A 24823-nucleotide genomic window follows, 5' to 3' on the forward strand; every position below is an offset into this window, starting at 1 on the left:
GCGTCAGCTGCCTCTGCCATGGATCTTATGGAGCTGACTACCCATCCACGTTCATTCAGTCTCACAGAGCATGCTGCAAAAATCCAGCTCTGGTGGAGTATCTTGTGCATGGTCGTTACTTGACTACTTGTTAAATAAATGAGAAAACATATATTTGTATATTATATGTATAGATGTGTATACATGTATGTGTGCGTACGTATACATATGTGATCAACTTCCTTGTTTTGTGATCCCTGTGATTTGGGAAAAAGAGTATGGATCAAAGTTTAGGAAATATTCCTTCTACATAATAATAGCCATTCCATCTATTTTACTGGAAAAAATTCTGACAGAACTTAAGAAATTTCTGGGTCTACACTGCAGATAATCAAAGGAGAGACCGACTCCAGACTCTCCAACTTCTAGCACTTGCTTCTGTAACATACTCAGTCGAAAATCACTTGAATTAAGATGGCATAAACCTTTAAGTCACCTTTCAAAATACACAGCCCACTCTTTAAGAAGTAGTTTCATGCCATTTAACTTTACAAGTGTGTAATTCTGAACCATGATACTTCATGGGAATGTATTTTAAAAAATTAAACATACTTAACCTACAGAAGATGCTATATTTGTTAAAAAGCATGAATCACTGAAGAACAGGAACACTGAATGAGAACACTCCCTCCTGAAGATGTTGGCTGAGTATCTGGGCTCCAGGTGAACACTACGAAGGCATTCATCTTCTGAAGTGGGCCTTGCCCCCCTGTCATCCCAGTGCTATTTAGAAAAATGCCTGATTATACTTATGGCTCCTTAGCTCCACTGATGAGCCTCTGCTGGGCAGCAAGAGGCTAATAACTGGTTTCTAGTAATTTATTTTTGATCTTCCTCTCCAACAAGGACCAGCTTAAGCTTCTCCCTTCTCATGAAATATTCTCTGACTTCCCTGTCTTCATTGATTCCCTCCTTGGCTGACCTCAACTGCCATTTATAGTTGGTACCATGTTACCTAGTGTGCAACTGTATGTTTCTGTACTGTAATTATATCTGATTGGGTTAATACTGGCTCCCCAGAATGCATTTAAAGTCCTTGGGAGCAGGGTCTATAGTTTATGTTTATTTTGTGCCTCTTTTACCACCCGTCAAAGGACTAGGCATGCTGTAGCTTTAACCAGAGATAGATCTTGCTGGACTGTGCTCTTCTGGAAGACAGTGTGTGCCTTTCTCTCAAGTTCATTGCCAGTGACAGCTAGGTATTTGTCTTTAGATAATGCCCCACCTCAGTAGTAGTTCTGATAACTTTAAGTTGTAACTGCAAATGCTATTTTCAGAAAGAATAGGCTCATGTTAGGAAGATAACAAAGGTCTTTTTAGCTATCTGTGGAACACATCTTTCATTAAACTTCAACCTATGAAGAAACAATTTCAGTTTCTTAAATTTTTCCTCAAGGTGAGTGGGTTAATAAAACATTCATAGAGCATTTTAAAAATTGAGGGTCTATTGTGTGTTTGTGTCTACATGTGAGTGGTGTGTGCATGTGAGTGTGACACACACAAAATACTTCACTTAGAAGGACTTTTTAAAAAGGTAACCTTTGATCTGTAGTACAGGGTTAAGCTCACTAATAATTTAGAAACACTAAGGTCAATTCTTTTCCTCAAAGTATAGAAACAAAGGGAAGATAGCCTCTTCCCTTCTCATGATTTGACTAATAGAAGAGGAACTCAATCCTTTTCTAGATTTCAGGCAGCGAAGGAGGGATGGCAGAAGCCATCCTAATCCCTGCAGAAAAAAATGTGCTTCTCTGGCAGGAAGCCACAGCGGGAGCCCAGCAAAGAGAACCACTCATGTGTGCAAGCACCAGCCCCAACCAATTTCGGGGATGTGCTCCAAAATTCTGCAGGAAAGAAGCAGCCCAAACCCAGGGCTACCAATTTCAGGATGCTGTTCTCTTGCCACAGAAGGCGTCTGAATAGCATACGTCATCACACATTTTAGCAGCAAACTAAACCTAAACGTGTGCCTCCATTTGCCCATCTGCGATACTTTCCCTAGCTGTCTCACAAATGATCTCTGAAGTTTAAACATGAAAATATATGTAAACCGTGCCCTGAAAGTATCAAGCTCTGTGAGCTTGATAATGATTTAGCCCTGAACATACATGTGATATTCTGAGACGTAACTACGTACTACCTAGATGATGCGTAGGCATCGATGAGATTGAAACTAGATTTGCAGGCGCCTGGGTGGCTTGGTAGGTTAAGCGTCTGCCTTCGGCCTGGGTCATGATCCCAGGATACTGGCATTGAGCCCCTCATTGGGCTCCCTGCTCAGCAGAGAGCCTGCTTCTCTCTCTCCCTGTGCCTGCCTCTCCTCTTGCTTGTGTGCTCTCTCTCTCTGTCAAATAAATAAATAAATAAAAGCTTTGGGAAAAAACCCTAGATTTGCTTAATTTGCTTTATTTTGCATCATACAAAGTTATTCAGAGATAAATATCAGTGAATGTGTAGGATGATAGTGAGATAAAGTATTGATAATCAGACCGATTTAAAAAATGCTTTTATGTTAAAAAAAATCAATTCATTCAGGAACGAATAATTGTGGCTGCTTTCTTTCTAATTAGCTAGATCATATCATTCTTTTTCCGGCTGTGATCTGAGGTACATTTTAGTTTAGAAACTCCCACAAGGTAAGAGAGAGGTTCCAAGAGACTGGGGATCCTGATCTCCTTTCTCAAATGTTAACCAGAATAGGGCAGCGTGGCTGTACAGTGGCGAGCGTGGCTGCCTGTCAAATATTAACCAGAATAGCTGCTCTTTTATCTGCTCAAAATATAGTGTTTCTAATAAGATTTTGTTTGAAGAAAGGAGTCTGCTCCTATAATAAAAAATCTGAAAGTTTTTTTCCTACATAATCAAGTCTATCAAAATGAAAAATATGTGATTTTGAAAAGTTATATGAAGCAATCTCACGTAAACATTGCCTTTTACAAAAGACATGAACAGACATTTCTGCAAAGACGACATCCAAATGGCCAAAAGACACATGAAAAAGTGCTCAACAGCACTCAGCATCAGGGAAATACAAATCAAAACCACAATGAGATACCACCTCACACCAGTCAGAACGGCTAAAATTAACAAGTCAGGAGACAACAGATGTTGGCAAAGATGCAGAGAAAGGGGAACCCTCCTACACTGTTGGTGGGAATGCAAGCTGGTGCAGCCACTCTGGAAAACAGTATGGAGGTTCCTCAAAAAGTTGAAAATAGAGCTACCCTGTGACCCAGCAATTGCACTACTGGGTATTGACCCCAAAGATACAAATGTAGTGGTCCGAAGGGGCAGCTGCACCCCAATGTTTATAGCAGCAATGTTCACAATAGCCAAACTATGGAAAGAGCCCAGATATCCATTGACAGATGAATGGATAAAGATGATGTGGTATATATACACAATGGAATATTATGCAGCCATCAAAAAATGAAATCTTATCATTTGCAAGGACATGGATGGAACTAGAGGGTACTATGCTAAGCAAAATAAGCCATTCAGAGAAAGACAATCATCATATGATCTCACTGATATGTGGAATTTGAGAAACAAGGCAGAGCATCATAGGGGAAGAGGCAAAAGTGAAACAAGAAGAAACCAGAAAGGGAGACAAACCATAAGAGACTCTTAATCTCAGCAAATAAACTGAGGGTTGCTGGAGTGGAGGGGGGTGGGAGGGATGAGGCGGCTGGGTGATAGACCCTGGGGAGGGTATGTGTTATGGTGAGTGCTGTGTATTGTGTAAGACTGATGAATCACAGACCTGTATCCCTGATATAAATAATACATTTTATGTTAATAATAAATAAATAATTTTAAAAATTAAAACAAAAAAACAAAAAAAAATTGCCCTTTAAAAAATGATGACTGTGCATGCAAGGAGATAAATATTGCCATAAATACCACCCAGGTGTCTATCTCTTGTTCTCAGAGATAATGTCCCTTATTCTTCATCCTCTCCTCAACACCTTTAGCTTTGTGTACAATTCTCCAAAATACAAACAGAAATACAGGAGGAATTATCATGAGAGTTATTTCTCAATGATGTAAGCAATAAGGTGCCATAATTTTCAATACAGAAACCAAGCAAAATGAATTCTAAGATAGAGGCCAAAATTATCTTTCTCAACATCTCATTAATTTTTAATACCATTACATTAATAATTTTATAACTATCTTAGTATCTGTATCATTTTAGTTTAATATTGGCCTTACACCTGCCTTACACTTAGATATAAACTATAAAACTAGCAAAAAAGAATGCTTGATGAAACAAAGAACATCAAGCTAGCCTGACAAACAGTATGTAGTATATATGAACTCATTTAAGAAAAAACCTAATAGGGGCGCCTGGGTGGCACAGCGGTTAAGCGTCTGCCTTCGGCTCAGGGCGTGATCCTGGCGTTGTGGGATCGAGCCCCACATCAGGCTCCGTCGCTATGAGCCTGCTTCTTCCTCTCCCACTCCCCCTGCTTGTGTTCCCTCTCTCGCTGGCTGTCTCTATCTCTGTCGAATAAATAAATAAAATCTTTAAAAAAAAAAAAAAGAAAAAACCTAATAAACCACCTATTTTTAAGGTTATAAGTATGAGAATTTGCATAAGACTGTTTGAATTTAATATCTGTACATCTCCAAATAATTATTTAGTTTAAAGATAGCGTCATAGCAGTTTTTAAAAACATTCACAGTTCTGTCACACCAACTTGTGACATTTTCGATGACTTAGAGGGGCGTTCTTTAAAAAAACAAAAGTACGGAATCGAAGAAACTCTTCCCACACCACTGAATCCTGTAGAATTCACACATGTTCACAAAGAAAACCTTTCAATAATTTTTCAAAATGCAGGTGTGCAAATTACTCCTGAGGTAGAAAGGAGTCATGTTTTCAGTATCCCCTGAACCACTGTTAAACACACCCCACAGCATTTTTCAGCTCATAAAACTTTTATGAGCTGAAAAGTTCCTTCAGATTTTTTTTTGACTGCTAACTACAGTTGCCCTCCAGCAACAGCACCTTAAACTGCTATTAAGATCCATTTCAGCAAATGTAACATAAATGTGTCTTGAGTAGCATGTTTTGTTTCATAGCAGTTAAAAAAAATCAAGATTTATATGACTTGCTGAGCACAGCAAAAAATTATGAACGCCTTGGTTTAGTGTAGCACGGGTGGCATTTTTGCTTACTTGAATGCACGGTATGTGTAGAGGTCGGTTCTATGTTTGTGAGTAGATTTATACAAGTTCATACATGAACTGAGGATTTTCCAATCTGGAAAAATGTGTCTCGATACATAAAGAAGTTGGTTTCCAGGCACATATGTATTTTTTCCTTATTAATGTACACCTGCCTTAGAATCCATTAACTTAACATCTGCTTTAACATTTTTCCTTGCCAAAGTTCAAGATGCTTGAAAAATTAAATTTCTCATAGAAAACAAGTAAAATTAGTAAAAGTGAGCAGTTGGATCTGACTAAACCTCATTGTCAAGACAATAAACAATGCTTTTAGTCTTAAGGAGAATGACAGACATAAAAAACGATAGATGAAAGAGGGAAACAGAGAGAGGCAGAGAGAGACGGAGGGAGGGAACTAGATAGATACAGGCTATCCCCTGCCCTGCCCCACCACACACACACTGGAATCTTGTCCTGATGGCGATACCCAACAATTCCCCTTCCACAGAGTTTGCTGACCTACTGTTATCAATGCTGAAGAAAAACTGGTTTGAAAGCAAATCATGGTCCCATGTTTTAAAAGTGGAAGAAGGAAGAGGACACACCTAGGCACATCTCCCAGACCCAGCTGAACTAAGTCAACAACTCCAATGTAAACACACACCTTGTATAAATGGTTTCTGGGTCAGGTTACTCAGACCCTTCATTTTGAGTCGCCATTTACAAACTTAGATTTTTTTTTTCTGATGACGGTCAATGCTTACAGGGAGATCAAGTTGCACACTTTCTATTTTGTAATTTGATCACCTTAACCTTATCACACAGTTTCCCATTTAGAAGAGTTTTTAAATGCAGAATAGTTTTTACTGTTTTCTATATTATTCGATTTAACTGAGTATCTACACTGACTTGAGAGTCATCTAAATTGGGAAAAACTTCTGCATAGTCACTCAAGCATTTTTTAAAAATTCTCAAATTAAGTGCTAATAGTAATTCCTTTTCACTTCCGTTTTTTCTTTTTCATAGTAATACCATCTTGTCACTTTTCCAGCCCTACTAACAGCAATCCTCATTTCCACTACTTGGCAACTCATCTTCCCTCTCTGACCCCAGTTTCAAGAGGTGGAAAAGGAATATAAGAGATAGGAGACACGATAAATATTTCCAAGAAACAGCATCATTAGCAGGACAGTAATGTCCAATCCTGGCCTCTTTCAACTGTACTATCAAGTGGAGATTAATGGCAATACTCTGGGAATGTATTTCCTTCTATTTACTGCTCTGTGGGAGATTACACTGAGAACATTCTGGATATTAGAAGCATGAAGTTTCCACCTACAGCCCTGGAAGCTAGCTGACCTGACATCGGAGCTGCCTGTTCGTTTCCAACAGGTGCACTCCTGAGCACTCTAATGAGGACAGCATCACTCTTAAGAAAATGACACCCTGAGAGGAATATTGCAACAGTCTGAGAAAACGTACAAAAAAAAAAAAAAATCTTCTAGCCCAACCTCTCGGACCCCAGTCAAGGAAAAAATAACTATTTATTCTTTCAATTCACATATTCAAACTAGAATATAGCAACTTCACTAAATCAGTGATCTCAACTTCCAAGTTAAAAAGATACAAACCTGAATTGATCTACTAAACTGTATTCACTACGTGTTGTCAGCTCAGCTTACCAAAGTCAAAAGATGGTGCAGTCTGACCTTTAGGAAGCAATAAATTATGCTCGATAATGAAAACTTCAAGTATTATTCAATGTAAAGAAACAGTTTTTAAGAATTTTGCTGGAGAGAAAAATAAAATGCTTGAGCAGAATAGAAGGCATCATAAAAATTCCTAGAGATGAAACAATTAAATCATAAAATAAATAACATTAACAGCCTGGCTTTTAGGGAACAGAGGTAATGCTGACATACCCATATCTGAAATTATATGTGACACACCGAACTATAGCACTTTCTAGAACTGAGCTAGGCTGTATTTGTTCTAAATACGTAAAGCCTCATTAAAATACCCGAGGACAACAGCTTAACAGTATGCTCAACAGGCATTAAAATAACATTTCAACTACAGACCTGGTACCCACCCCACAAGCTGTACGACAAACCTATAAAATCCTGGGAGAGAAAAAAAACCAAAGCAAACCTTTAGACTTTCTTCTACCAGCCCTAGACATGTGCAATACAGTTTTAGCTGTCCACAGTGTAAGTATTGAAGGTTAATAGTTAAAGACCAATGGAATGTTAACACAGTCTAGTACTATACTTGAGTAGTAATGCATGGAAAGACACTGAAATTAAAACACTTTGTTCTGCATGTTCCGAAGTGATGTAACAGTGATGATTGGTTATATTAGATGACAAAGCAGGGCTTCTTAGGCCTTTTAAAATACCATCGTATCTAACATTCTTCCAAATAACATATTCTTCCAATTCTTGTACAATATATGAAGCTAAAATACAGAATTTTTTTCACACTCCAGTTATCTTCTAATGGCAGCATTTGGTATGTTGATTTTTTTTTTTCCAAAAGTAATTTTCAAGATAAAATGCTGATTGCCTTGACTGGTATGTCTAGAAAGCAAAGACTTACCTGTCTTGTTTTCTCTGACCTCAATAATAAAAACATTAATGTCAGGGTGGAATTTTGTCCCTGCTGGGGGTTCTGGAGTGGAAATTGCCTGAGGTCTGATGGCCTCTTTGCCTTCCACAGTGGGTGGTCTTGCAGGCTGCGTAGAGGAGGGAGGACTTGAAGTTGTGAAATACTCTCTGTCAATATCAGTTTCCATTTCCTTCCCTACAACATCCTCCAGGGTAGTGGGAGGAACACGAGATGTTGACTCTCCGATGATGACCATGTCACTGGTTGATTCTTCTCCAGGCTCCCTGTCAATGAGAGGCGGTTTCTCAGTGGCTGCTGAGGATGGCTTGGATGCTGAGGTTGTATGGAGTCTTTCTACTGAACTGAAGGCAGCAGTGATATCACTTGGAACAGTGGCTTTAATTGTTGACAACTCTGGGAGTTCTGTGGCTGTGGGCTTTTCGAATAAACCTGAGCCTACATCAATATAATCTAGGGATGTTTTCTCTCTTTTCTCAGTAGTGGTTTCCTCTGTAAGCTGGGGAACATGGGTGCTGAAAGGAGACACAAATTCCCCCAGACTAGCACTTTCCATCTCATCTTTCTCTTCAGGCTCTGGACTCAAAGACACCATTGGCCCTGTGCTTGGTGTTACCACTTCATCTGTTTCTGCTTTGTGCTCCGTGACAGCACCAGGTGGATAAGACATACTATGCTCAATTTTTCCAACTGGAGTTGTTTCGACAACTGGGACTCTCTCCGAAGCTGTCGCCAACCTGTCTTCAGAGACTGTATATGGTGACCTGTCACGCTCTTGTTCACCCACAAGTGTTGCTGCCTCCTCGGCTATGGCAGCTGTAGAACTGAGAGTAGGAAATGGTTTCTCTGTGGCTGGTTCTTTCCAAGGGAATTCTTCCTGACCTGTTCCCTGTGTAATTTCTGTTGTTGTTCTTACAGTTTCAGGGGAAATTGCTGTTTCGAGGTGAGTCTGATTAATGACATGTATGTCTTGAGAGGGTTCACCTAGAACTTCCCCTTCTGGTGGAACAGAAGGTACCAACACTCCCCATTCTGTCTGGGGGATTATAGAAAGAGGAACAGTAGGGGAGCTGTCTACATCAGCAGTAGGTTCTTTGGTGCTACTATAATTAACAAATGCCAATCCTTCCACGTCTGAAGTGTCTACAAATTGGGGGACAGTAGATACCGGCTTAGAGACATCCATATCTTCTTCATCCAAAGCACTTCCTTCTGTGGTTGCATGAACGACTTGGTCTTCCACGCTTGTGATAGGTGGAACTCTTTCTTCAGTTGTAGAATCTCTCAAAGTCGGCTTTTCCACAATACCAATTGACGTAGTTGGCTGAAATCCAACTGTGAATTTCCCATGGTCTGTTGTGTCTTCCTCGGTAAACTCTTCTAATGGCTTTTGAGTACTACCTGGGATAAGAGTAAATTCATCTCCTTCATCTTCAGTGTGACTTGGGATTTCTTTATCCTTCCCACTCATTTCTGTAGTGGTAAATAAGGCAGGGGGCAATTTTGGAGGGCCTGCATCTTCTGTGGACTCTAACGGCTTCACTGTTGTATTATCTTCATCCCATGCCCATTTTGATACAGTGACCACCTCCACATTTAAAGTGCTGTGGCTCAAATGCACTGTTGTGATACCCTCACCATACTTTGTAGTATCTTGATAGCCATCTGTTTCTAATTCAACCGGTGTTTTTGTAGAGTCTTCCTCCACATCTCTTGCCTCTGTTGGCACTACACTGAGCTTTGTTGTTGTCATCGCTGGGGAATCAAAAGATCTGGTCATTTCCACTGCAGACTCTGTAAGATGAATTTCCTCTGACGAAGCTGTAGAGAACTTCATTCCAGAGAAGCCTTCCTCCTCTATTTTTCCTATAAATGGATCTTTGGTGATCTTTTCCTGTATCTCATCATCAGTATAAGTATCTGTTCTCATCTCTGGACTTAGTGTTTCTGTTCTTTCTCTTCCTTGTGCCATTTCTGTTTGTGGAGAGGGATAAATAACTGTGGGTATTTCCTCAACTAATCTTTTATCACCAGAATAAGGAAACAATTCTACTTCCGTATGATGCCGTGACGGGAAAGGTGTGGTGGACACATATTGGCCAGAAAAATCTTCAGTTATCCTTCCATTAGTTTGTTCCTCTTCCCAGTTGTCTGTGGATGATCCATCACTGTCAGGCATAGTTACAGGTGAAAGAATTGTTGATGCTGAGATTGGCTCCCTGTCCTCTAGTGGAGTGGCGGCGGTATCTTCTGAAGTCTTTGACACTGTAACAACTTCAGGTATTTTGCTAAAGACCAAGGTGCTCTGAGCAGATCTAACTGTAAATGTTCTGTCTTCACTGTCATCTTCTCCCAAGGTGAATCCATAGTGGCTTGTGGTCAGAGATTCAGATATAGTGCTTACTGTTTTCTTTTCAGTTTTGGATTCCAGGGTCATTGTTGTAGACACAAATGGTGTTTCAGTTGTGGACAATTCCTTTGAAGGAATGTGCCTTGAGATTTCCATAGATGTTACCAAGGGACCCACTTCTATTTGTTCAATTTGTGTAACTGATTCTTGGATTTGTTTGTCTTCCCTGACACCATCCCATGAATCGGTAGTATGATGGGAGACGACAGTTGTACTCTGGGGTACTTCTTTCTGAATTTCGGGTATGTCTGGCTTTCCAAGTGGTTCTAAAGCAGAAGGTGAGTAGTAGTCCATATCCCAAGGCTTCATGGTACTCCCAGCAGGTGTGGATGATTCGGTGGCTAATCTGTGTGTGATAGCTTGAGCCTGAACTGTGGTTTTCTGCTCAAAATTGACCATATTTCCCACAGGAGGGGACTTTGTTGTAATGATAGGTAATTCGGTGATTAGAGGGATGACTGGTGTTGTTCTGTCGGGTACCATTTGTAGTTCTTCAGAAAGACTGGATGATGCAGTTTCTGCAAGGATATTCAGTTCGATGGTTGTAGCCTCTGATATATTCTGTTTAGCTAGAAAAATAATTTCAAAGAGTTGATTAGACAAGTCACTAATAAAAAGTTGTACGTCCAGTGTTTGTGAAGTGCTGCTGTGTATTTTGGGGTGACCCAGAAGTGTTTTGTGATGAAGGGTATCTAGAAACTATAATTAAATTAACTCAAGGGCAGACAATCGAACATATCATAGTCACAAACTCATCACTTGTTTTACATTGTAAGGTTTATCCCTGCTTTCCTTCATGAGGATGAATGACTGCTTTCAGTTAAGGAAAATGAATATTTTGTAGTTTTAAGACAAGGAGAAGTCCAAAACCATATAAATGCAGAGTATGGAAACGGTAGATAGGTTACTTATCAGAAATTACAGAAGCAACTTGGGGCCTAGTCGGAAAATGCGGTAATACTATTCTGAAGTCCTCTTCTGTCCCCTGCCTCTAGCTTTCTCCCTCCTTCTCAAGCTGCGCTGTGTCTCAGGGGAAAGGGAGTGCCGCAGATTGCAAAACAACAAAAAAGCCACATCAAATGTACCCGAGTTACATGTAAACTATTACATTGTCCATAATGTGGAGGGTTTCATAAAAACAGGATATTAAACTTTTTAATACCACCCTTCACTTGAGTCCAGGTGTTGGGACATTTGTCTTCATCTTCATTTCAACTCTGTAGTGTAGCCTTGGGTCTCTAATAAACAATCAGATGTTTCTGGCAGAGGCTGCTTGGCATTTGTGATAGTTCCATGTTTTGCTCTATGTTCTACACACTATGTTTGTAACTCTTATAAGGGTCCTGGTTCCAGGCTTACTTTAGCATGAAACGCAAAAGTAGAACAGGAAGTAAAGTACCCACATGATATATTTTAGGTCTGTAATTACAAATCCCTGGAAACAACTCTCAGCATCAGAAAGAATGGGCTCAGGCAATAAAAAGTAACATGTCATCATAAAATGCTACATTATAATGCCTCCAGATTTACAGAGAATGGCCTCTCCTTTTTAAAGAAATTAAAATTGAGTGTAAAAGTGACAATGCTATAGACAAGATTCCCTTTCAACATAGGGAAAATGCAGCAGCTTCGCAGGCAAAGGTTTTGTTTCTTACGAAAAAATTGGATTTTTTAAAAATCAAAAGCTAGTCACCACTAAACTCAGAAGAAACTGTTCTAAGGAAACCGGTAGTCATTGTCTCGCCACATTCTGTATGACTTAAAACTAGCTGTATGGCGAATGCTAGCTCTGCCTGATGAGAGCTGTCGTATCTGTAGTATCTGTAATATCTGTGTCTAACTCTCAGTAATCCCCAAACAGGAGTCATTGGAAAACTAAACTGGATACCTTTGAACTCCATCTATTCTGTCAAAACTTAATGATACTAGGGCAGTGAAACTGCTGTGTGTGATACAAGAATTGTAAATATATGTCGTTATGTATTTGTCCAAACCCACAGAACGTACAGCACAAAGGATGAAGCTTTATGTAGTTTGGACTTTGATTATGGTATGTCCACGTGTGTTCATCAGTTGTAACAAATGTACTGCTTTGGTGGGTGGTGCTGATAATGGGGGAGGCTGTGCATGAGAAGGGGGCGGGGGTACACAGGAAATCTAACTGCTCTAAAACCTAAAACTGCTCTAAAAACTAAAGTCTATCAAAATAATTTGAGGATAAGATGATGTGATTTTGTTGTAAATCAGACTTGCTGTTGTGACAGTTTCTTTATTTTTGTCTGGGATGAGCTGTTATTAGCTGTGGTCATTCCCCAGACCATCCTAAAGCCCAGATTCACTCATGGTAACATTTAAATATTCTCCAAAGTCTGTCACTATTTACCTGTTACTATTTTATGCTGGAACAAAACTAAACAAAAAATAATTGGACTCTTCAAAAACATTATATAATTTTTTTTTCTCCTTGTAAGAAAATCCTTTTCTATATTCATTTCCTGGAAGAAGATTTGGTCTATTTTGATTGACATGAACAACTTAAGGAGCCAAAGTATGGTTGATGAGCTCTCCTTTAATTCAATTCTCTATCCTCTGAAATTCCATAACCATTACCTCATTTCACTGCCAAATATCATGTTCGTCTTCTAACAGCTTTCTTTGGGGAAATAGTAAAATATACATACAGAGAAAGTTCCCATGGAAACATAACATAATCACTTATCACACTGCATATTTGAGAAAAAATAATCATATTATTGTTAATAACAGCAAAAGAGCTCATTTTGCTTTTTTCCTCTGAGTATTGCCATGGCTGATGAAATGAACTTAAAAGGAGATCATATGGCATTCGGGTCAAACAGAAGGCCTGTGAATCAGGTTGTCCCATGTTCCAAACCAAGTTTTTACAGTGCTATGAAAATACTTTTACAGTGTTTTAAAAATAAAGGATTCAGATTTTAAAAACTAAATTGTACGCCATTGCCAATTACTACTGTACCATTGGTGTTGCCTCCGTCTAGTCCTGGAGCATAGTAAAGTGACAGCAATATGCCTCAGAGAATCTCCCTTACAAAGCCAGGATTTATGTGACTTTGTTTTCAAAAACAAGGGTTTTCGATCATTCTAGAGCTCTGTTTAAAAGTCTGCTTATAATTAAGTTAATTAATTCTACTATTTGGAATGGAAAACCTCAGACTTCCTTGGGGGTTGGGTGGCTTTTTTGTCAACTTAACAGCTGATTTCCATCATAACTCAGAATATCTGATCATTGTTTCAGCCATTCCAAAAAGAGGAAATAATTTTAAAAACTACATATATCTACAAAGAGATATCTGAAGAATAAATGTTACTATATTAATGATGACTATTATAAAGGTGAAAATGCAACTCCAAGTTATTCCAAAAGTGTCCTTCCAGAAGAATTCACATGGAGAAATTTTTGAATTGGAAAACTACCAGTGTCCCTTTAGCTTCATTATTAAGGAAGCCAACAGAAATCAGCATATTTCTTTTCCCACAAAAGCTCCCTTCCAACCTCTGCAGCTGTCTTCCACACAGATGTTTTGCATCACTGTACTTATGGTATTTTACGTCCTATGGACTGTCTTCTCTGTGTTTCTGTTATAAGACACGAGGCAGATTTTCCCAATAAAATATAAAGACCCTTTAGCGGCATGATAGTCGATTTAACGCATACCCGTACCGCCTGTATTATACAAAAGTGACTAATTTCAAATTAGTTCTTCTATCTTAAAATGTTTTCTACGTAAATAACTGTAAACACGAGAGTTCACAAATAGAGTGGATATTCAATAAGTTGATTCGGACTTCATCATTAAATAAAGGGTAAAGGCTGGAACAATGGCATTAGAATTCAAACTCTTTTAAAAAAGTTTTATGAATGACTGAATGCTAACAGATTGATATTCAATAAACAGAAAACATATTTAAAATACCGTTTAGGGAAGGATTAGTTTTGGTGCCTACGGTCAGATTATGATTGAGGGCACAAAAAGGATCATAAGCACACCATAGGTTAGAAGGGCAGGCCAACTTTAAAAGTGAACAAATATGTAAGAAGTATAGCATATGAAGTGGTGGGAACTTATTTAGCCTTCTCTAAGCCACAATTTCTAGTCCCTAGCTTAATCAAACAGGGATAGAAAAAGATGAGGGTTCAAAGCTAGATCACATTGATGACCAGACACTTTGAAATTAAGATTTCAAAACAAGAAAATTATTTCAGTTGAGAAAGATGTTGAGGACAACTGAACAACTGTGTTTAATAATAGAAATGGCTGTTATTTAGAGTTTGGCCTCCAACTTAAAAAGGAAAAATGGGCTCAAAGTCCAATGCAACGAATTTAGATAATTAGAAAAACTATCCGATGACGATGGTAATAGGATAGGAGAATGGGTTTTCTAGGAAACATGCTCTATCTCCCTGTCTTGGAGATCATGAATAACATAACATGAGAGATTACCATGAGTCTTGAGTGGCTTTGATTCACTTAAATTTGGGGATGTATGGGTGATTTTTTTCAAAGCCCTAGGTCTCTAACTTTCACAGAACTTGCTTAACTCTGAGGTCAAAGAAAAATCAAAAGTGCACAATTTAGTTTAATCATCACAGGGAAATACACAGGGAAATTTCATTTCACAAATATACTAATTTCCTTGTTTTTCAAATCTACTTGACATGAATAGATTCTAATTATGCTTGTCATCAGCCATTGTTAATATTCTATTCAGTGATGGTAGAAGGAAAAGAGAATTACAGCAAAGTGAGGTGTGGTATTGTTCATTCACCAAGAAATGGCTTTAAAAACCCCTTCTGCATTTGGTAAAAAGCAAGCAAGAAAAATATGGTTATATTTCTAAATTGCTCTACTTAACCAACCAGCGATAAACTCCTGAAATCACTTACGGAACTGTTGCTGAGGTCACAGCTCACATACTTTACCCTAAGTATTTAGCCACCGCTTAACTGTGTGGGAAAAGTGAACAGCAGTCAAGTCAGTATAAGAATATTTTTTAAATTCTTTAAAATATCTACTTTAGAAGAATCCTTGAAAAATGAATTAGAAATCTGGGGAGGCTGTTGGCATTGCATGTGGTTTACGAAAGATTTTTATGTTATGACTAAGCCTTTTAAATCTTTTAGATGATGACTACATTTTGAATATAATAGGTCTTAGGGAAGAAATAAAAAAGAATCTAACCCTTAGATTAGATTTGGATTAGTTTAGGTTATCCTTTGGTTTGGAAAAAACCCAAAATTTGAACCGTGATTTTAGAAGTTACAGATTTCCAAGTTCTATAGATTTAAATGAATTAGAAAGAAAAAAACTGGGCCTAAACTTTGAAAGTACTCTCAGATTTTATATAGATTTTTAGTAAGTGGTTATTGTATTTGAATCTAAGTATCTTGTCATTTCATGCGTTCATGTGAATTCTTCATTTAAATAAATAATTTAAAACACATCAGGATGAATTCTTTGTGGCTACAGCCTTTGGTTTAAGTTTTACCCTCAGGGAGAAAAAAAAACAACAACAACAACGTTGTTTAAAAGTTCTCTCTTGCCCGTTTTATCAAGCAAAAGAAAATACAATTGAGCAAGGTAGTCAAGTTGGGTAATTCCATTCCTTCCCTAATTAAACCTCTCTAACCCTGCCCCCTGACACGAGTCTGATTTCAGCTCTTAATCACTTAACGAAAAACTGATTTTAGCGCTTCAACTACTTGAAAGTCACTGTTAAAAGAATGTCTATCTTTCTACTTTTAGAAATAGGCTTTCTTTTTTATTGTTGTTTCAGCTTTTCCTGAGAACAACTAAGGAAGGACTTTTCTGTTGTTCCAGGGTCTAAGAACAAAAGTTAGTATTTTCAGTGGCTTTTTATGGCCAGCTTATATTGCACTGATACCCGACACATGGCTTTCACACTGGGAAAGCTGAGTCTATGGGAGGAGATGTGGGCAGAGGCAGCTCAGCGGGGAGGCAGTGGTGTGTGAGATCAAGCCTTTCCGCCACACTAATGGCTATTCTACTCAGACATCCTAGTCGTGACTTTTTGGCTGATAAAGAATGCCTGTGTATTTCACCTTAGAAACGAATTACATAATAAGCTAGTATATTTTCTATTCGTTTCAGTTACATATTGCTAAAACAAGATATATTGGAAACTTAGTAAAACCCTTTACTATATTTCAATATGACATGGCTCTACTTTGACATACTCACCCCAAATGCTAGGAAATCTTTGTTTAGCTGTCACAACAATACAGACCCTTCGGTAAAAATCACAGTGAGACTCTGGATTACTCCCTTGTTTGATCAAGCATCCTATAAGCACGATACTATATATTACGTGACTACTATTGCTAAAATAATTTAAGAACATCTGAAAATTTAAACAATTGTATCACGAACGTGGAGAGGTTTCTTAAAATCAATTTTAAATACTAAACCTAACTGAAGATAGCCTACATTACGCCTTTCAAAGAACATAGACTGTACTTCAATATGATACTAGAGAATTAGTGATTAGAAGGCACATACTTCCATTACTTGAATTAAAATAAGAGAAAAGGAGATATTTATTTATAGCATGGTTACCTGTTAGGTATTAACTGAATTATGATTATCCATCTCGGTTCCAAGTACTCACCTGTAATTACTGAAATTTGAATTCACCGCCATTTCAAAGAAAGACATACCAAACAAGACAAAATAAACAGAATTCAAGGCTTCAACTCAGCCACAGTTGGCCTCAACATTATAGCACCAACAATCTAATTACATTTAAGGACTGCATTAATGTTAAAAAAAAATATATCAGAAATATGTTCTGTGGTTCTAGGTGCAATGGAGCATAGTTAAGACCGTAACTTGACATATCCTCATCATCTCTAAAAGAACATCCATCTGTCAAACTTCCTGTTGTTTTAACCATATCACTGCCGTTCCGTTTATTGGCTTTTGAAAATCAGTGAACTGTTTCCGTTCTGTGCATACACTGCAAGACATGGAATCCATTCCCATCACTAGGTGAACACCAATGCATGTCTTCGAAGTATTTTTTAAAAATCTGTAATTTTTAAAAAGGTATCAAACACTTACGTTTAAAGCAGTAGGCATCAAATCTGCTATCAGGGGGAGGGAAGCCTGTCTGGTTCTCAAAACGATACAGGGTTCTCACCCCAAGTAAACCACCTCCACACTGGGCCCTGGCCACAGTCACAGGGTGGCGAACGCTGGCGTCAGAGAGCCACCCATAATCGCACTGGTCAAAGCCATTCCTCCAAGCTGCTTGGAGCTCCCCCACTGTCGCCAGCCGGGCGTCCTGGTTTTCACACTCTTCTTCAGCCTCCTCAAAGGTAAATTTATCAGGAGCAGTGATATGGAACACATCACCTGAAATAAGGAGGGAAAAAACACAACAACAAACGTAAGTTTTACTACTCATTCCTTCCCACTTTATGGGTGGGTGGGGGGAACAGGTAGGAGGATATAACACTTTTTTCATGGCAAGGTAGCAGCTTCTGATACTTTAAAGCAGTAAGCAGCATGGTTACTCAATTTTGTCACTGTTAGTGTGACACATACTAGAAAAGTTCACGTATGTTAACTTTATTATCAAATGACTGCTTCTATGGCCCATGGGTATACAGAAACAACCATTTGATAATAGAGTTACAACCAATTCTTTAAAATGAACAAACCTTTCCATTGAGTCTTTGGATTACTATCTGGGAAACGAGCTTTCTCTTCCATGAAAGAGCAGGCTGGAAAGGGAAACTGTACTGAAATTTCACCCAGGTTATTTCACGTTGTTTCATCTGAAATCAAACAGTAGTTCTTGGACCCTCCTTCTCACCTATCACTGCCGTCAAAATGGATGAACGCCCACCAAATTAAACAACAAAACAAAAAAAACTCCAGGGTTTGAAGATGGGAAGGGACAGAAGCTAGATGGAGTGCTGTGACATGTGAGGCCTGGGACTGCCGTGACTGCTACGTCAGCCAGGGCTGAGAGTGCACAGATGCCAGCTAACCTTCACTCCCACTCAACTGGCCCAAGTGACCAAGGTACCCCTGGAGGAAGGGGCACTTTTTTATTTGCCCACACTCTACCCAGGTGCATACCTCTTGCAATTGTGTCTGCCCAAAGGGGGCGCCCTTTTCCAGGTCTCACAAAGACACCTGTGCTAGCAGGGGCTCTACCTAGGTTTGAGAGACTCTTCCATTCGCTTATTGATTAACAAAGAAAGGCTGAACGTTTCCTTTGTTCATCATCAGGCCCAATTAGCCGAGAATCTGTTCACAATAACTTAACATGTCACCATAAAATATTCTGGAAATGCTAGAGACTTTGCTAAATTGGTACTTGGGGAGCTAACAAAACAACTGGGGGAAATAAATTCAATGCAAATTAAATGATGCTTCTCACATTTGAGCACAAGTGGCTCAAAGACAGAGGCAGAATGAGAGAATACCTAAGCAAATACAGCAGGCAGGAGGAATAGAAAATGAGGCAGGGAGGAAGCTAAAATATTGATAGCCCATTACTACAGCAGTGGCGGGTCCCGGTGGCATCTCACCGAGGCTGCTCTCTGATTCTATGATATATTAGACAATGGGGACTCCAGAGCTCTCATGATTCGGCTCTTCACCTGCCTAAAGCCAGATGTAACAAGCAATTGTTTAAAATGAATAGAGCCATTACTCTCTCTGAGTGTGCGATAGCTTTATAAAACATGAAAAATTAGTCACGGGAAAAATGGCCAAATCACCCACATCAGCTTTTGTCACCATGAATCTAAAACAGGCCAAATCCCTAGAAGAGCTATTTGAAGAGAGAGAAAAATGACTTTCACTTGACTGAAAAAGTAAGGGAGAGGTGGGAATGGGTTTTTGTCCTTAACTGCGTAGGCTGGCAAGGACAGTAATCTCAAATCCAAAAATACACTGTAAGAACGTAGTTCCTGCTCCCCATTCCTGCACTATCTTCCTCCCTAAGAAGTCTTAAAAGCATAAGGGTCACAGTACCACTTACGGAGTGGATCTTCAATAATCCTTGCTAAGTGAATGGCATTTCAAGTTCTTGTTAAGAAACAAGGTGCTCTTTTTCTTCCGTCCTCCCCAAGCAGCACAGTCGAAAAAGCTGACTGCAGCCAAGCTTTGGGGAGCCGCGGTCCAAGAACAGCTGATTCCTCTCACCTATGGATTTGGCTTAAAGCAACACGGGGAAAGGCAGACAGAGACTGTGTCTGTGCGCTCCTGAGCTGCCTCATTCACTTCAAAGGAATGCGAGTGTGAAAGAGGGCGGCGCGCCAGACTGCTTCCCTCCAAGGTGGAACACTTGGCATTTGTTATTACAGCTGGAACATCCTTCTGTTGCCTTCGTTCCCTGCACTCTGACGTACTGCAACTTTGAGGCAAAACCACGGCTCCTTTACGGTCATAAGAGCCGGCAGCCAACCAGAGCAGGCAGAGAAATAGAATTGAGAGAGTAAAAGTCTGCTACTCCAAACAGCAATGTCAGTCTGTATGTTGGGGAAATCAACTTCTCCAAACGTGGCCAGACCAAAGGGCTAAGAAAGAAAAAGGACAGCACCATCCCATGGGTAACTGGCTTCCCCTCTCCTAAACAGCAAACATGTTCGAGGTGTTAGAGGAAAGAAAGGTTTCCGAAGATGCTGGTAGGTTAAGAAGAGAATTCCCTTATTATTATTAAATCGATACAGATCTACTTATAGAATTTTTACACAGAAACTCTTGTTAAATCCGACTATACTGCAGTCAATTGTTTAATTCATTTGTTTGGAAGATGTAATTTCCATCCATCCATCCAAAACCCACAAAATAATTATTTTATTTATTTGATTAAATTCTATTATCCCCAAGGCCACCTATTTTCCTTAATATCTAGGAACTTTTCAAACACTGAAAATAAAATTAAAAAAAAAAAACCTTGAGAAAGATATTACCATTCGGTTTCATTCAACTCAGATTTAAAAAAAAGATTTAACTGGCACTGAGTTTACTTTAAGGTGAGAATCAAAATAACTCATTTATAAAGCTATATATGGCAAATTATTTTATTTCAAGATGAAGAAAAGAAAAATATTTATTTTAACTGTATTCCAAAAAGTAAATATCTAAGACCTCCTAAATCATGATTGTTTAACACGAACATTACTTTGCCCACTTCGAAAATCTAATAATATAGTAAAGCACCCACAGTATAGAATTACCTTACTGTATCTTGAAGCTGTCACAATTAATACTGAATCCATACCAAAAATGATAAGTCAAACATCCAAACTTTGCCTGTCTTATATTTCAACCTCAAAATATTAAGGCCAGGACATCTACTTTTCTAAAATATTTCAGAATATCCTAGCATCCTTTTTATACTGAAACCCAAAACAGAAAAGGTAAGTCAGAAAATAGAAAAGGTAAGTCAATAAGTAAGGCACAGCAGTAACTGAAACTAATTCATACTACTACGTGTCCTGGATTCCTAAGACATCTGTGACTTCCTGCCAACTATTTTTTTATTCATTAGATGCATGGTTTTAATTAGATAATCCTTTGACATTATATATCTTTTGTCTAACATAATACAAACGTAGGTGACCTATTGTTTAAATCAGGATTAACCTATTAAAAGCTTATTGTTGAAAATGTGGATCAGAAAGACTGTTAACTTAGGGTTCAAGTTCGAAGAACCTAATTTCCATAAATGTCTTCTACAGAAAACTGGTGATTGTTGAGACGTGAGTAGGTATTCTATAGAAAAGAGGTTCCATGGACAACTGCATTTGGAAAACAAATGCAAGTGATCTGACAGGTTTCTGCAAGACTTCTCAGAGCATTTAATATTACAGTTTATTTATTGAGGGTCCCCACAAGGCAGTTACGATTTGTAAACCATCTGACCAGAGATGTCTCCTTTACTCATAGAATATTAATTAATAGTCCATGGACCTGTTTCATGGAATAGTTTTCCAAACTCAACGGATCCGTAGCAAGTATAATTTGATATTAACTTTCTGGTTGCTTATGTGTCAACCTGCTTAGGATAGGAGCAAAGTGGACAAGGTAACCAAACAGCATCAAAGCAGGAGCCAAAAAGCTAGAGTACAAAGCAAAGGGCATATGGAGTCCATTGCCCACCCCCTCCCCCCCGGGGTTGCATCAAAGCCTGCCAGTGGGAAGAGCAGGCGACCTCCGTGAAGCATCTAAGATGGTATTTAAGATCGATACGGAAGAAGTTCAGCTCTTGAAGATCTTTCTGAGAAAAGTAAACCAAGGAATAGCAGATAAAAGCAGCCTTTCTCCTCAATAATAAATTGTAGGCACAAGGCCTTCCCACAGAAAAAAAAGCATATCCCACAGAAAAAAATGCAGCTTTTAAGCTAAACACTGACCACTTTTACAATGAAAAAGCAGTCAAGATGTTAAGATTTTCATGTTTCCAGTGATCTCTCAGTTTTTAAATCCATAGTCAGGAATTATTTACAGGTCAAATTATATGTTCTAAACTGTAGTGCAGTGGAATAAAATGAGACAGATACTAAGTCTGGGCTGGTAAAAATAATGTAACTCCAGCCTTGGTCCAAAAATGAATGATCATAAGAGGATGCATCAAGACATAAAGTCTAAAGTCCAGAGGCAAGGGCAAATCAGGCACCAAAGAACCCAGAGAAAGAGAAAGCAAACCTGGGAAATCCAGCAAAGCACCTCAGTACTTTCGCTTAGTTTCTCTCTCTACAACATGACTTAACTGGTCAGGTTGTGTAAGTTCCTGGCCCGAAGGTATGTATCTTAAAGGCACCTTTTGGCCTCTGATGTAGATAATACAAGTTCCTTCTGAATCACAGTACTGCTTTAGAGAGGGAGAGAAAGCAAAATCTTTTGTGAGCTAAAATGCCCATTTTATTAGCACAGAACAAGGCTGTGTTCTCTTTCTACCCCTGAATACTCGTAACTGAGCCATTTAATGTACTTTATATTTACTGGGTAGTTGCCTTCCCTGATGGCAAACATTACTTTTACAAGTTGACAATGAGTCCACTCTCTAAGTTCCAGAAGTAGCCTCTTCACGGTATCTACATCTATAAGACACTTATCATCAATTCGGTAACTAGAGTATAGATTTGGAACATGTTTGTAAATGTTATCTACCTATGACAGAATACTTAATTTTTCTCTAAAGAGAACAAATAAAATGTCGGGAAAGAAATACACAAAATGTTTTACATATAATTACTTAACATAAAAGGTCAAGTTAATTTAAGTTAGCATAAGTAAGAATTCATTGAGGTGTATACATATATGCTCACATTAGTACACACATGACGTATAATAATGCAGAGCAGAGGATTGCACACATAGGATAATTTGCATACCCATCTGAAAAACACATATGTGATATCTTAATGCATATTTTTCCAAAATCTCAAGTTAAATGTTACCGGTTTGAATTATTCCTATTATTTCAACTTTCTTGGGATATCCTAGAAGAAACTGGAAGACACTGCTGGTGAGATTTTAATATCTGGTGACATCCCACAAACTAAATTTACCTTAATCATGGGAATTAACATCATCAGAAATATTAAAGGAAAAAAAATAATTTCGTTTGACAACTAACTGCTCCAAGAGTCCCTGGAAATTGGACCATGCATGTTCTTTTTTCCACACTTCTGATTGCTGAATAAAAAACTGGCTTCTTGGCAGACTAAAAAATGACACATCCTGAAATGGCAAGCAATAATGAAAACAAATCAAACATTAAAAATGACCCACACTGTTCGAAAGCTAGAGTTTATACCAAGAGTAACTCAGAACAACTATTAAAGAGCCGGGTTCCAGAACAAAGCTAGGATAAGATCTTCCTCTCCTGCTGACAATTCCCTGTGAATACCAAGGACAAAAGGGGGAATTGGCAGGGGCAGGATATACAGAATTACTCTGTTCTCTCCTGGACTCAGCAGACAGATAGCCAAAACCAAAATCCCACCACGGTTTTCTCGCTGGGTATATTTGCTGGGTAGTGTGATAAGTGTTTATTGTTTGTTTCTGTTTATTTGTGCTCATAACCCTTCTATCATGAACTATCCGGTCTCAAAATAAGTTCTTAAAAACTAATCATGATTCTCTTTATACATTTGAAAAAAGAACTCTGGTTTTTTTTTTCACTTTAAGGAAGTTCAGGATTTGTAAATGTTACTACATTGCCTTGCTGTTTAAGTTATAATAAGTAATAAATGTATGTAACAGTAGCTACAGTGTGTGAGCTGGAGGCAGTCACGTGACATGAGCTTCTAAATGCCGATATAATAAAACCACTTATGGCAAGTATCCTGGTGATAAAAGCAATTCGAAATAATTATTATTAGCTTTGAAGTTTTGGACTTTTAAGTTTCAAAGGAGGTTTCTTTTTTTCTTTTCTTTCTCTCCCTCTCTCCCTCTCTCACCCTCTCTCACTCTTTCACTCTTGCTCTTTTTTGACTGTGTCTATATACACACACGATCAAAGCATCGAAGACTAATGCTCATTATACCCTGATCACAAAATCCATCAGCTGTACATGTTTAATTAACAGCTAACATACACTGCTGTATAATCTTTTGGGGGCCAATATTTGAAGATAATTCAAAAGCATGTCAGTTCCCCTAAGATTTGATCCTTTAACCTGCACAGAGACCAACCTTCTGTTCACAGTGACATGAAAATCTCAGGGGCTGCCAACGTAACTTGACTCCATCTCTAGTGCTAGGCTAGCATTGTTTCCAGTTTGGGGGGTAATGAGACTGGAAAGACAGATCAGTACCTTTCAGATTTCTCACTTGTCTTAGGCTGAAGGAGAAGCATAATGTCGGTTAGAGCATAGACAGAAGTTTGAATTTAAACTTCTAATTAATCACTAAAGAATTGTCATCAGTTGGCTCTGATAGTTAACATGCTCTGAGTCAGATAACAAGTCATGAGAAAAGGAATCCATATGTTTGTCAGTGTGTTATTATACAAGGTCTCATGTAGGTCGATTCGAAGGGCTTAAAGAGATAGGATGTCCCACTAAAATTTAAACATATTTTTATGGTTTTTCAGGATGTCGGATCTCATTCTTTCCTACTGACAGAGCAATAAGATTTTAATTAGAGTGAGAAAGAAGTTCTAAAAAATTTCTGCGTGTCTGAGCCTTCAAAATATATAAGAGATTGCACATGTTATTTGATTTCACAGGCACAGTATGGCTGCAGGTGAACACAGGACGATCAGCCTAGTTTGGCTTTTTTTTTTCTTTTTACTTTTCACAGCTGGAAGGTAAATGGCCACTGTATTTCCTAAGAAGCTCTTTCACTTCAGAACGCCAAAAGATCTTGACATCAAAACCTTAGAGCAAATGACTGTCACATGCTTCAAGGGATGTATGTCAGGACAAGTCTACTTACAGTAAGATTATAAATTCAAGGGTCTCTATGTAGAAAATCCTAAGGATGACATTAAAAAGCTATTAGAACCAATAAAATTGCAGAGTTGCAGGACACAAGATACAAGACC

The 24823-nt window shown here is 38.5% G+C and overlaps 1 protein-coding gene across 4 annotated transcripts in view; it reads right to left on the minus strand.

Moving 5' to 3' along the window:
- VCAN (versican) overlaps positions 1–24823 on the minus strand; it is a 178142-nt gene that overhangs the window by 52960 nt on the left and 100359 nt on the right. For 2 of the 4 annotated variants that reach the window (XM_040622117.1, XM_040622118.1), the window contains 2 exons: positions 17368–17661; positions 7813–10818 (listed from right to left, as the gene is read on the minus strand). In XM_040622117.1, the coding sequence (XP_040478051.1) occupies positions 7813–10818; positions 17368–17661 (3300 nt within the window). The remainder of the gene's footprint in view (positions 1–7812; positions 10819–17367; positions 17662–24823) is intronic. The other 2 variants (XM_040622121.1, XM_040622119.1) reach the window with 1 other exon arrangement.

The sequence above is a fragment of the Ursus maritimus genome, unplaced genomic scaffold (genome assembly GCF_017311325.1).
Source record: "Ursus maritimus isolate PB19 unplaced genomic scaffold, ASM1731132v1 scaffold_5, whole genome shotgun sequence".
NCBI classification, from domain to species: domain Eukaryota; kingdom Metazoa; phylum Chordata; class Mammalia; order Carnivora; family Ursidae; genus Ursus; species Ursus maritimus.